The sequence below is a fragment of the Maylandia zebra genome, linkage group LG2, assembly GCF_041146795.1.
Source record: "Maylandia zebra isolate NMK-2024a linkage group LG2, Mzebra_GT3a, whole genome shotgun sequence".
In the NCBI taxonomy this organism is placed as follows: domain Eukaryota; kingdom Metazoa; phylum Chordata; class Actinopteri; order Cichliformes; family Cichlidae; genus Maylandia; species Maylandia zebra.
In genome coordinates this window covers 25139980-25153585 of record NC_135168.1, presented here as the reverse complement: position 1 = coordinate 25153585, position 13606 = coordinate 25139980, and the positions used below count along the sequence as shown (strand labels likewise).

The following is a 13606-nucleotide window of genomic DNA, read 5'->3' as shown; positions in this document are numbered from 1 at the left end:
CTTGCACCCTGCTGTTATGTGCTGGATTGTCTCTGGGGCATCTTTACACAGCCTGCACCTGGGGTCTTGCCTGGTGTGATAGACCCCAGCCTCTATGGATCTTGTGCTCAGAGCTTGTTCTTGTGCTGCCATGATTAGTGCTTCTGTGCTGTCTTTCAGTCCAGCTTTGTCCAGCCACTGGTAGGATTTCTGGATATCAGCCACCTCTCCTATCTGCCGGTGGTACATACCGTGCAGGGGCCTGTCCTTCCATGATGGTTCCTCGTCTCCCTCCTCTTTCTTGGGTTTCTGCTGCCTGAGGTATTCACTGAGCACTCGGTCAGTTGGGGCCATCTTCCCAATGTATTCTTGGATGTTCGTTGTCTCATCCTGGACTGTGGTGCTGACACTCACCAGTCCCCGGCCCCCTTCCTTCCGCTTAGCGTACAGCCTCAGGGTGCTGGATTTGGGGTGAAACCCTCCATGCATGGTAAGGAGCTTTCTTGTCTTTATGTCAGTGGCTTCTATCTCCTCCTTTGGCCAGCCTGTTACCCCAGCAGGGTACCTGATCACGGGCAGGGCGTACGTGTTGATGGCCCGGATCTTGTTCTTACCATTCAGCTGACTCCTCAGGACTTGCCTGACCCTCTGCAGGTATATATATATATATATATATATATATATATATATATATATATATATATATATATATATATAACAAGTCAAATTAGCCTGACTCACATATTTTTGAGGGTTCTATTTTAATATTACTTCAATTCAAGTAATTTAGTAATATTTTTCAGGGCTTTAAATTGCAACCATTTTAGTCACATGCGTGCTCAAAATGTAATGTTTGTAACTTCAAAATATTTGGGAGCAACAAATTACTGTGGCGTGTGAGCAGAAGTCATGATACTAGCAATTTACATTACAATTCTGTATGTTTTAATGTATCTTGAAGGGTGAGGCAGAAGGAGAAAAAAAAGGTCAAAAGGCAAGTTCAAGTCAGAGAGAGCAAGGAGAGACAGGGGAGCTGCAGCAAATGGATCGAGAGGCAGAGGAAGATCAAGTTATTACAGAGAGAGGAGAGCAAACAGGCCAAGAGAGGGAAAATGATGAAGCAGCTGGAGCAACTCATTCTACTACAGGGTTTGATTTAGGTGACAAAGACACAGAGCCCAGACAGGTAAAGCTGAAGAGCTATCCACATGATACTTTTGGTACACAGAAGTGAGCATTTAACCACAGCTGTTTTGAAAAGCACAACTGGTTAGAATATTCAGTCAGCCAGAATGCAGCTTTCTGCTTCCCATGTAGAATGTTTTGCAAAAACATCAAATATGATAGTTTGGTCAGTAGCGGTTACAAGAACTGGAAGAAAACTTTAGTCATCTTTGGCAAGTATGAGATGGCACAAACACATAAGGACAGTGTTGTGACATGGAAAAGCTACCAGGGAACTAGCAAACAGGGAAACGTTGCACAGATGATAGCAACTGCAAATGTGAGTGAGATAGTCGAAAGAAGAGAGTATCTCAGATGAATTGTTGCAGTAACCTCTATGTTAGGGAGACAGGGACTCCCTTTTCGTTGCCATGATGAAGGTGAAGACAGCCCAAACAGAGGGAATTTTCTTGCGTGCATAGAGATTTTGAAGGAGTTTGATTTTCTTCAAAAACATAATCCCCAAAAATGTACAGTATATCTCGCCAACATCCCAGAATGACATGATTGACTGTTGTGCCCAGGAGGTTACTAGTGTCATTGTATCTGAAATGACAAAGTCTAAAGTCTATTCCATCATGGCAGATGAGGCAAGGGATGAAAAGGCAGAGCAGTTAGCTATTTGTGTCAGGTACATGTCAGAGGGTGCAGTGAAGGAGCGTTTCCTTGCACTTGCAGAGATAACATCATTGATGCCCAGTCCATTGCAAATGAGATTCAGCAGCAAATCCAAAACAATGGTCTTGCAGAGCTTAAGTGTGTAGCACAAACATATGATGGTGCAGCCGTTATGAGTGGCTCCACTGGAGGTGTACAAGCACATTTTAGAAGGCTCCATCCTGAGGCTATCTATGTGCATTGTTATGCTCATCAACTCAACCTGGTTTTGTGCAATACTTGCAAGGCTATCCCAGAGGCTGTGGAGCTTTTCAGCTTGTTGGAGTGTGTGTATTCTTTCTTCAGCACCTCCCTAGTCAATCATCATAAGTTCATGGAGACTCAGGCAAAGCTTGGATTGACAAAAACTGAGCTTGTGCAACTTCCAAACACTCGCTGGGCATGTCAGTTGCGATCAATCAGTGCAGTTCTTGAAACATTGCCTGCCATTTTGGAGTGCCTATCTGCAATTGGATCCCCCATAGCTGTTGGTCTCAAAGCAAAGCCCTACAAGTTCTCAGCAGTCTATGCACTACTAATGTTTCAGTCGATTCTGTCTGTAACCGAAGGACTCCACAAATTCCTGCAGAAAGAGACTTTAGACCTGGCAGAAGCTTTTATCTGCAAACAAGCTGTGTGTGACACACCAAAGGGCAAACACTCAGAGTTGTATGAGAAAACCAAGGCCCTGTGTAACACCCACAGTATCCCTGAACCAGGTGCCAAGACAAGGCACAAACAGATGATGGAGGATTTTGTCCTGGAGGCAACTGTGGGTTCACGCACTGAATTAACAACTCGGACACATTGAAAAGAGAGTTACTTTTCACTTGTGTGGATCGGATGGTTGGCGAGCTTGATCAAAGATTTTGCAGTGTAGATGCAGGGCTGCTAAAAGGCATCCAGGCATGCAGTCCTAAATCTGAGAACTTCTTGAGTGAACCACACTTGAATGAACTTGCAAAGCACTACAGACTTGACCTGAAAAAAGAGGAGGTTCTGGTGGCCAGAAACTTTCTTACCCGGAAAACAGAGGCTGGATTTCCACCCAAAAATATGTTGTCTGTGTACAACCTCCTTGATTCAGACATGTTTCCCTCTCTGAAGGCAACCATCCAAGTTGCCCTAACAGTGCCTGCTCGTGCGAAAGGTCCTTTAGTGCACTGCGTCGGCTGCACTCCTGGCTGCGTCAAACAATGGGTCAGAAAAGACTTCACAGTCATGTCTATTGAAAAAAGACACACTCAGCAACTTAGTCACAACAGAGTGATTGACCGATTTGCCACTCTTAAAAACAGACATCATTCTTTGATGCTTCCACCCACCAAGTAACTGGTGATTGCAGCCATAAAAATGATGTACTTTTTTATTTTCAGTTTTTTTCTTGTTATTGATGCAGCAAACACATTTCCTCTGTTTTCTTGTTGTACTGTATTATAAAACAGACTGAAATAAAACAATAGATCTATTGGTGGCCTAGGATATTTAATCTGTCCAAAAAGTAGGAAAACAATTTCTCAGTCTTTGTTTTCTGTTTGTGAAATTTTATGCTCATTCACTACGTTCGTTCATATCGTGTGCATCTCTTGGGGCCTAAGCCTCCCCTGTCCTTAAAACCTACACTGCAAAAACAGCTATACTTGAAACAAGCCAAATATTCTTAAATCTGACAAAATTTTCTTGTTTTGAGCAAAAAATCTGCCAATGGGGTAAGCAAAAGTTGCTTGACTAGAATTCTTAAAACTAGCAAATTAATCTAACTGCCATATGCCTTTTAACTAGACAAAATTGTCTAAAATGTATGCTTATTTGAAGAAAATATGACTTATTATAAGTAAAATATACTTTGATATTTAGAAAATCTGTACCTAAAATGAGTATTATGCTTTCTTGAACAAGCTGTTTTCAAGAATTATTTGCTTACTTTAAGATTCGACACCTTAATTTAGATTTTTCACATAAAAAAAACACCTTACTATAGGACAAATTTTCTTAAAACTGAATTGTTTCTTTCTTGATTGAGCTAACTATAAGAATTATGTTTCGACTCTGAGAACAATAATCAGCAAAAATTCCTGAGAATAAGACACCATCTCTTCAAAAAGCTACTAAAAATAAGGGAATTCATCTTAAATTAAGACAGCAAAAGCACTCTTAGATTTTGCGCTTTTATTGACACAGCAATGGGTCAGTAACTCACTGAGGTCTGTTCAGGAGAATCATGTCTAAAATTATACATTTCAGCAGGGTACTGTGTAACATGGCCAATATAAGAAGTGCATATTCCAGATACTCTTAACATGAATAATAACAGTATAACACACTCATGGCTGGTATCAAAAATAAATTTTGCTGAAGCTTAAAACAATCACTATTTCAAATCCTATATTACATAACATTTTAGAAGAACAAGTTTAACGACCACACAAACAAACATGTGTTTTACATTTGAACAACTTTTCTAGAGAGAAAAAAAACCTCACTGACCAACACTGAGTCTGATAAACAAGGCAGATGGAGTCTGTCATCTGAGAGACTCACTCAATGAATGACTTCCACTCACCAAGCGCCTTCTTGTAAGAGGGGGTTGAATCTCGGTCATGGATGGAGTCTTTGAGTATTTCAGTTTGCAAGACAGACAGCAGCGTGGAAATGCACTTTGGATATGTGAGGTGGAGGGCATAGTAATATGCCATCAGATAGAGCAGTCCCTCATTAAGATCCTTCCGGTCAAAAGTGCTCACTGGTGTGGTTCCAACAGCTATCATGCAGTTGCCTTCAGAGACAAGCAGAACTGGACAAGCCAGGGGTCGCTGACGCAGGTAGCCTTCAGGGTCTTCTGAAGTCTACATGACAGAAAAAAAGAGGATTAGAACAAGACCGTAAGAAATACAATTTTTGAGTTGCATTACAGTTTAAAATAGATCAACTTTTTTTGTAGGTTTTATTAACATCAACATGTTATGGGGATCTGAACTTTAAGAATATTTGACTGACTCCACAGTAAAATATATAAAATGAAAACATGAGTAACTGCAAAATTCAACAATATATACACATAGAATATTGCAGCCTTACCTTTAGGACATGGAAAAAAGCCTCACTACAGATGCCCAGCTTCTTAGGTGGTACTGTGCTGGAAGGGAAAAGCACGGGAAGGGCTCTGAACACAGCTGCTGCATGTTCCACTGGTTTGAAAAAAGAAAAATAAGACAGGGCAACACCATTAAGCATTGCAAATAATGTAATCTGCAAAGCATAAATGTAGACAAATCAAGATACTGTAGCATTACCTCCATCCAAAGTTTTTGGCGGCTTCATAACTTTCTTCATGACACCATAAAACTGCACCTTCGAGTAGAAGATTTCCCATCTATCCTTCATCTCAGAAATGTATTTCAAGTTGGATGGTTGAATAATTCTCCGCAGCTCATCAAGGACCTGAAAAATACAGACAGAAACCCAACTGAGATAGATCTGTCTAGCTCTGTATCTGGTCTTGACAATAAGTGATAACAATTTAAACATGAGGGCCAGTATTTAAGAAATTTGAAAATCATATCAAAATGTCCCCAAAGGAATAACAGGATGGCTAAAAGAAATAAGTGCTGCTTACATGGTCCAGTTCTCTGAAACAAGGATATGCCTCTAGTATCTTCACTGCTCTGTCCTGCTCCTTTATAGCATCAGAGTTAATGAATTGTCTTCTAGACTCAAACTCCAGGTTCAGCAGTTGGGTAACAGCAGCTTTGTTCGGTTTTTTGGTCTTGTATATTTCTTGAAGTGTCTTGTAGTGTCTTGCCTGGGTTTTTTGGCTGTCAAAGAAGTCAGCTGAACCAGCTAAACACACAGAGCAGAGGTGTGTAAATCATTTATTGCCACAGTAAGGCTTTATATATCTGTTATTGGTGCAAAACAATAATACAAAAATACCAAAATATTTCTGTAAATTAGATCAACAAATTAACTAACCACCTATCTTAAAATTGTTTATTAATCCTGTGAAGTTTTCACTATTAAATGGAACACAAAGATTCCAAGATAAACAGTGAAGTAGTTGTGTTCCATTGTTAGCAGAATTTTTAACAAAAAAACAAAAAGTATCGTCCAAACCACATTTACACTCAGGCTGTAATAAGAGGGTGCATTATATTATACTTACATTCTTCATCACTGCCATCCTGGTGGTGCACTGGGGTGCCCATCGATCTAACTGGTGATTTATCTAGAATAATAGTTGATGCACTGGACTCCCCACTGCTGTCACTTTTTGCAACGCTTTCATTCCCATCCTTTCTTGGCTTCTTCGCAGGAGGTTTTTTGCCCTTCCTTGGACTTTTGACATTGGAGAGTCTCTTCATTAGCTTTTTAGCAACATGCTCCTAACAGGTACAAACGGTAAAAATTAAAAGATGATAAGATACATCACTCATGATTAACACAGAGTGGTATTGAGCAAATGCTACTTACCCACTCACCACACGTTTCTTTAAGCATTGGGTAGTACTCTATTAATCGCTTTGCCATGGCATCAACCTCATGTTTGCTGGGGTATCTGGAGTCTTCAGCTGCTCTTGCTATCGAAATCATGTTTGTCATGGTGTTTCTTACAAGTCGACAAAAGAGTTCCTTTGACAAAGGTTCAGCACACTCTGTCCCCAGCCGCTTCTTTTCAAAGTAGGAATGTCGAGCTTGCTCAAGTTCACTGTCTGTGAAGACTATGTACTCTGGGTTGGACATAGTCACAAACTTAGAAGTGCTGGGTTCCTCTCTGGAGAAGTCACCATCTCCAGTAGTTGTTAGCATTTTTTCCAACACGTTCTCACTCCCAACTCGTCAAACGTGTGACGCATGGTCAGGCTCCCTCTGCTGCACTTATGGACGCGCAGGGTACCCCCCTCGCGTCGGGAATTGACGTGAAGGGTCCTCCGATTGAAGAGATTGCCGCGGAAGAGCCTGTTGTCCGTATATTTATATATTTCCGAAATCACTTTGTAGTGACGTATACTGAACACAATAAATTATATAATGTAAACAACTACCTGAGAAACAGCAGATACAGCAGATAAATTAATTATAGTTATTACTTTTGTATCGTTTATTGCATTTACGGAGGGAGTGATGTATGCTGGGTAATGGCACAGCTAGCTACTGGGTGACTTTATTCACCCGCTTCGGCTGTTATCAGTCCATACAATGGGCGTTATTAGCACAGATCAGTCCCATAGATATGGGCCATCTCCTGCTAGATTGTTCAGAAGGTTGTTCTCATCCATCCAGATGGAGGATCACTAACAGGAGCGTGGGAAGACTCCAGAATCCACTCTGGCTGGAATCCGGTGGATACAGCAGTGTGTACAGGTAAGACCATTTAAACGGACAGCATTTATAGAATGACTGTTAAAAGTCAGCGAGTGTCAGTAATTTTAATGTGGTTATGTTAGTAATACACCGAGTGCTAATATAAGAGCTTTAAGATGCATTTGTAGATATTATTACGTGTTTTACCGTCTTTATGGTGCTAGCTTAAAGTTACGGTGTAAACGTTAGCTTATATTGGAGTAAAGCTGTTACTGGTTAAACGATGTTAGCACAGAAATATTAGCTTCTGTCATGACTGATGAAGTTACTAGTTAATAAAGTTTCCAGTAAAGTGTTTAATCGCAGCCACAGATTGACAGCAAATATCTCGATTAGCTTCAGTGCATTTATAATAAATATGTGCAAGTTTCAGTGCTTCGTTTAAACTGTATGATACTTGTACTGACCCAGGGTCAGTGTAAAATACAATCCTAGCTGTGTGAACAAAGCCTGGCTCCTTTAATCCTGCATGACAAACCTCAGGATGCAGGTTATTATTATTATTTCCTGCTGGCACACCTGTCACACCTGAGAGTCAGCTAGAAACTTACAGTGACGTGGACATCATGCAAAGACTGCCAGACTCTGTAATACTGCAAATGATCAGTGACTCAAGTTAACACTAAACTTTAAACAGCACCTCTGTGTCTCTGTGTGCTGAACATCTAGGATTGGGTCAGGCTGCATCAGCTGAAGCTGTTATTTGTATATATCAGTATTTTTTATTCAGGTGTGGGGAAAATACGTAAGACTGCAGTGAAGCGATGCACCAGATGAATCCCTGGCCAAAGGTATCGTACTTAAATCAGACTACTGATCCAGCCACATCAGCCTTTTGTGAGGTCTGTTTAAAGTTGACTAAAAGTCAACTGCAGGTTCCTGAGAGGTGGACTGTGAACACAGAAACATATGTTCATACATACAGCTGCAGCAAACTTACATTAATTTTAAATAGATTTGTTACTCTGATGTCTGTCTCTGTGTTAGTCCTCTGACAGACTGGTGACCTGTCCAGGTGTGCTCTACCTATGACTACTGGGACAGGCTCTAGCTCCTGTAAAAGAAATTTTCTGTTATTCTCATTTAAAGTATTTAAGTGCTTATGCATATGCTTAGTTGTGACACTGTTACTGTTCAGGGAAAGTTTCTAAAACTAGATGAACTTACTTCAGCGTCAGCAGTTTGAGAAAACAACTCCCTTTACAGGTGGTGATAAGGCCACAAAACAGCACAACCATTGATCCGTTAGGTTTCATAGTGAGGCGCGTGAAGTGTGGTGTGATCAGTTTAACATCCTCTTCCTTGGAATGCATAAAGGAGGAGGAGCACGACCTCTGTGGCAGCGCTGACATGACTGAACTGTGATGTTTGATGTGTGTTGGCGCAGTAATAAATAGCTTGATCACAGCTCTTTCTGTGTTGCAGACTTTATTTAAAAAATTCCACGACACCCCCCCCCCCCCCCCCCCCCCCCTCCCACTGTGAACCTGAATTGAATATTCAGAAGACATTTGTTTAAGTAGTTCTACAAATCTGAGCTGTTGGTGTGTCCTTGGATTGTGTGGTAATAATATTAGAGCCTGCAATCTTTCTTACTGAATCTCTACTATGAGTCATGTTACCTGAGATTAATTCTATGTTTACCTGTCAGCCTGGACGAATGTGCTGTGTGAAGGAAATTAAATTAAATCAGATCTGAACTGCGTACAGTTAAGGAACCTGTTCATATTTAATATGAACCAGTGATATTTTTTGAATGCTGATTCCAAGAGAGTCTTTGTGGAAATCCTGTTTGGCTTTTTGTTATTTTAATTCTCTTCTCTGTTTTCCAGAACAGTTCTCCACAGTCGCTGTCCACATGGGTCAGTGGGACCAAGAAGCACTCTGCTAATGTGGGACTCTGACCAGCAACATCCAGCAAGACCCAGACAGCGTTTTCTATCTCCCAGCTGGAGTTTTTATTTGTCTGTGACTTGAGAGTCAGATTTTTGTTGAGCTTCACACTCGCAGAGGTAAGTCAGTTTGCAGAGATCCCTCCCACCCTGGCTTTTATGTCCTAGATTTCTTATCTGAAAGAGTAATATTTCAGTGACTGCTGCTTATACCACAGGTTAATACACTCTACTGATCCCTGATGGGAGAATCATCAATTTTGGCAACAAAGAAGCCTGGTGGATGTTTGTTTACAGTCTGATGATGGGACATCATGCTCTGCATCGTCAAAGTTTGCCTCCTCATTATTATTCATACCCAGTAATGTGAAGTATGCTCATATCTACTATAACTGAACCAACCTGGTGCTCTTCATTTATGGAGGCTGTTGAGTCTGAATGTTGAATGTTGTGTATCTCGTGTTCTCTGGGCTTTGTCCTCAGTCTTTTCGCAGGATCAGAAAACAAAACCAGGAGGCGCGTAAATGTTTCTTCTCCATGATGTTTCTTCAAATGTTTCTTCTGGATGATGATAAGACTGACACGGGATGCCACCTTTGGTCTTGTGATGAAGCAAAGCTCAGGAAGAAGTGGGATTAAATGGTACCCACATGTTGAGAAGGATGTACAGGGGCACCTGCAGCCAAATCCAAGCTTCAGGTTAGTTGTAGTTGCAGAACACTACAGGACTGAGACAGCTGAGGCATCAAATGTTTGATTAAACAGATGAAAAAGAGAAGTTTCTTCCCTATAATTATCACTTCTTAAAATCTGTAGCAACTTCAAGTCTTTCAGCATGCTGAGCATGCTCAGAATGTGACAATATATTTTTGTTCAATATTTAATTTCTTTCAGTTGCAATTGTTAAATGAAAAAAACATATATTCTTATAATTTAGCAAACTAATTTATCAAAAAAATATATACATATATCTGTATTAGTTTTAATAAATTAATTTGACACCTGTATGGAAAATACCATATTGTATTCATACAGAATCAGTTTGGTATCATTGTTTGTCTGATTGTTGAAACTAAGAGCTGCTTTGATCTGTTTAGATCTAAAGTATCCAAAGTTGAGCTCTGATGTTTCTTCACCCCTGTGTGTGATATGTGATTCCTACATGCTGGCAGAGCAGAGCAGCAGTTTGTGCTCACAGATGGTGACGGTGTGGAGAGACGGTGGTGTTTCCTCAGAAGAACCAGCAGAGTCACAAAGGACACCAGTCCATCTCACCACCTTGACTTGCTGACTGATGTTCGTCTGCACTGCACAGAGGAAATCAGCTGACCGAGGTTTGTCCAGTGACGTGTTATGAATGTATATTTGTTTTATGCTTACAGATGTGTTTTTCTTGACAGAGGCTCTGCAGAGGTTAGACAAAGCAGAGAAAACATGTGCTTTACATTTTACTGTGATTTATTGAGATATTTGTTGCCTGAAGTTCAGCAGGAATGGAGAAATGGAATCAAAGGGAGATGTTTTTGCTGTTTTTGTAATGATGTAAGTAAATCTTCAATATTATTTATTTGCTTGGTTATATTAGGAGTGTTTCTGAGTGAGGGGGAGAGGAGTCATCATCCAGGTAAAGTGACGTGGATCAGTGGATACACTTGTCTCCCCTTTAAAGGAGACGATCCAAGTCATCCTTAAATGTTAGTGCTTTCAAATACACAAACATTTTTAAAGGACAAAAATGAACATCCAACTTTGACTGTAACACAAAATAAATCTTTGCATGTGTGTTTTCAAACTCTCAGATGGGCAGCATATCAGTCTTGGACTGTCTAACCTGCAGCACTGAATGACCACCACACATGAGCATGTTCCTGCAACATTCAGCATCTGATCCTTCATCTGTGTGCTTCTGCTTTTGGTAAGTAGAGTTACCCAACTCCAGTAACTCTAAACACATGCCATCCATTTCTAACGACCTGGTTACTTCCTGTCAGTTACTTTAGAAACCATGTGGTCACCTGACCTAACACTGTTTCTTCTTCTTCCCCTTAATGTTCAAGTGTCACATGTCAAACAGCTGGAGAGGAAACTACACCAGTGTACTGGGATGTTTCACCAACACGTGCCAGATGCTGTTCCTTCATGGTGACATCACCAGAGACAGCCCCGCCCACCTCAGGACCTCGCCATTGATCATGATGATTATAATGATGACAGCGAGCGGAACTAAGACTGTAAAAATCCACGACCAGAATGTTTCTTTCTAATTATGAATGAATACTGAGAGCCTCTTTCTGTGTTTTGTCTGTTTTTGTTTTTTACCTCATTTGTTACTAACAAAGTTCACAAACTCACACAGTTTACATTCTGTATGTTTCCATCTTTACCAGCCACACTCTAACTGCATTTAAGAAAATAATCCTTAGAAATCGTCGTTTTTCTCTTTTGTAATTGATGATAATTCAGTGAATATACTGCGCTGCTTCCTTTTATTGTGTCACACATTGCTTTATGTTTTTCAGTGTCCAGTTATTTTTTACTGCTGTTTGAATTCTCTGTATGTTTGACCCTGTAGACTGTTTGATGGACTGCTCGTCTTCCTGTTTGTAACCGCCGCCTGTTTTTGACTAAAGATTTGGATTTCTGACTTCAACACAGCCTCTGCGTGTCCTCCCTTTGTGTCCTCTTCCTCTGTGAATGTGTTGCATGTGTCACAGATTCATTTTATTAACAGCTTTCCCACAGTGAGTTGCATCAGCATTCATTCACAGCACATTTCAGAAGGATTCAGATTAATACAGCAATCTTACAGTCAGAATGATCCTGACAGAATGCCACTGTAAATGATCTTTCATCAGGTAAATTTTAAAGTTCAGGGGCAGGAGTTATGAAGACTCATACTGGCATTAGGACTAATAATATGTACTTACAAAGTCAAAGTTTTTTAATTATGCTAGAATATTGGAAGACAATCAACTTTTAGTGTTTTCCGCATATTAATTATTCTGAAATAGAGACGGTGACCCTAACTGTACAGAAGCACTAAACAACTGACAATCTAACAGACATCATCGGCCTGAGTCGTCATGCACAGTGAGTCTGATCCTTTGCTGTGAGAGTCTGACAAGCATGTTTCTGGTCAGTTTGGAACAAATAATATCACAATGTTGATCTTTTTTCCAATGTTCCTTCTCTTTTACAACATAAACTGTGATCAAAGGTACTTATGTTCACAGCATGTAATAATACTGACAGTCCAGGGCATTGTGGTCTGTTGAGTTAGGGTTAGGGTTAGCAATTCAGACATATGTAATCAATATTAAACGATCGGACGTGGGCCACTGTCCGCAGTGTTGGGAAATCCATACCAGGCTGGAACGAGTCAAGGTAGGTGAGCATCCACGAGAAGACACAGCAGATGCATCCTACTAATACTGACAGGACCAGGAGACTCCAGAAACCGAGCATCTTCTCTTCAGTGCCATCCTCTCCTGTCACCCTCTCTGCCCGCAGCTCTTTGAGTATGGGGTAGATAAGGGCGCAGAGAAACCCTTATTACTAATTCGTATTATAATTCAATTTTCATGAAATATTCATATTCAGTATCGGTCCTTTTATATTATAACCACGTATCCACCCAGGCTCATGGTGGGGCAGGGCTCTGTCCTGGGATGCTTGAGTACAAGGTAATGTACACCCTGACAGTCTAACTGTAAGCAACAGTCTAAATGTAAAGTGCATTCTAAAGTCCTCTTCAATAAATCATATGCAAAGAGTCATTCAGGACTGTAAAACGTGAACTACAGAACCCAGAGTCTTCATCATTAAATCTCTGGTTGCTTCATTTTTCTATCCTATATCAGATACTTTAAGGTTAGGTTAGGTAAACTTGCATTCTCATGGTGAGGCAAAGTGCTTTATGTGTGTGTGTGCGTGTCATGAACGGCTATAAAAGGCCTATAATTAAAGAACAAAGCGGGGTTTGAGTTCGAGTTGCGGCAGACTGTCACTACTTGTAAATGGAACGCAGCCTTCCTGCGGCGGACAGCTAATAACAGGAATCGGACGCGGTCCACCCAAGTCCACAGCAACCACCATAGCAACCGCCTAGCATGACCTTAAAAACATATTCTGTCTTCATAACTATCAAACACGTGAAATGATTTGCAAAGTGTGAAAGTGTTACAGCTGCAGAGAGCTATGGCGGCATCTTTGGAAGCTGTTTACATAGCTAATAATATACGATGTAACCATGGAGACAGTCAGTCACGTGAGCTAGCGGTGCATGTTTACTACAGTGAATAAGGTGATTGTGTGCACAGCGTCCACACGCTGCAGGGGGTAAAGACATTACTTCAATATTGTTTTATATTGATATATATTTGCCTTCTGTTGACCATCACCTCAGGTTCACCATTACAGTTTCAGCAGACAGATGCACACTGTCTAAATATGAACACATTCAAAAACTCATGTCTCAGAAATAAGCACAGCTG

General features: G+C 40.6%; 1 protein-coding gene and 1 long non-coding RNA gene across 15 annotated transcripts in view; one reads left to right on the top strand and one right to left on the bottom strand.

Annotated features, from left to right (window-relative positions):
• The window catches only part of LOC112436393 (uncharacterized), a 305941-nt gene extending 294205 nt beyond the window's left edge, over positions 1-11736 (top strand). For 3 of the 14 annotated variants that reach the window (XR_013100975.1, XR_013100972.1, XR_013100959.1), the window contains 6 exons: positions 9054-9233; positions 9332-9812; positions 10286-10447; positions 10699-10807; positions 10913-11028; positions 11171-11735. This is a non-coding gene — a long non-coding RNA (uncharacterized LOC112436393). Of the gene's footprint in view, positions 1-6677; positions 7222-7937; positions 8013-9053; positions 9234-9331; positions 9813-10285; positions 10448-10698; positions 10808-10912; positions 11029-11170 lie in introns of those variants that run through there. The other 11 variants (XR_013100961.1, XR_013100967.1, XR_013100956.1 and 8 more) reach the window with 10 other exon arrangements.
• Positions 4321-6666, bottom strand: LOC143413274 (uncharacterized). The gene is made up of 6 exons (XM_076876056.1): positions 6331-6666; positions 6023-6242; positions 5477-5700; positions 5154-5301; positions 4939-5048; positions 4321-4706 (listed from the first exon to the last, which is right to left on the bottom strand). The coding sequence occupies exons 1-6, from the start codon at positions 6664-6666 to the stop codon at positions 4398-4400; spliced, it is 1347 nt and encodes a 448-aa protein (XP_076732171.1). The 3' UTR covers positions 4321-4397.
• Positions 11737-13606: the final 1870 nt, after the last annotated feature.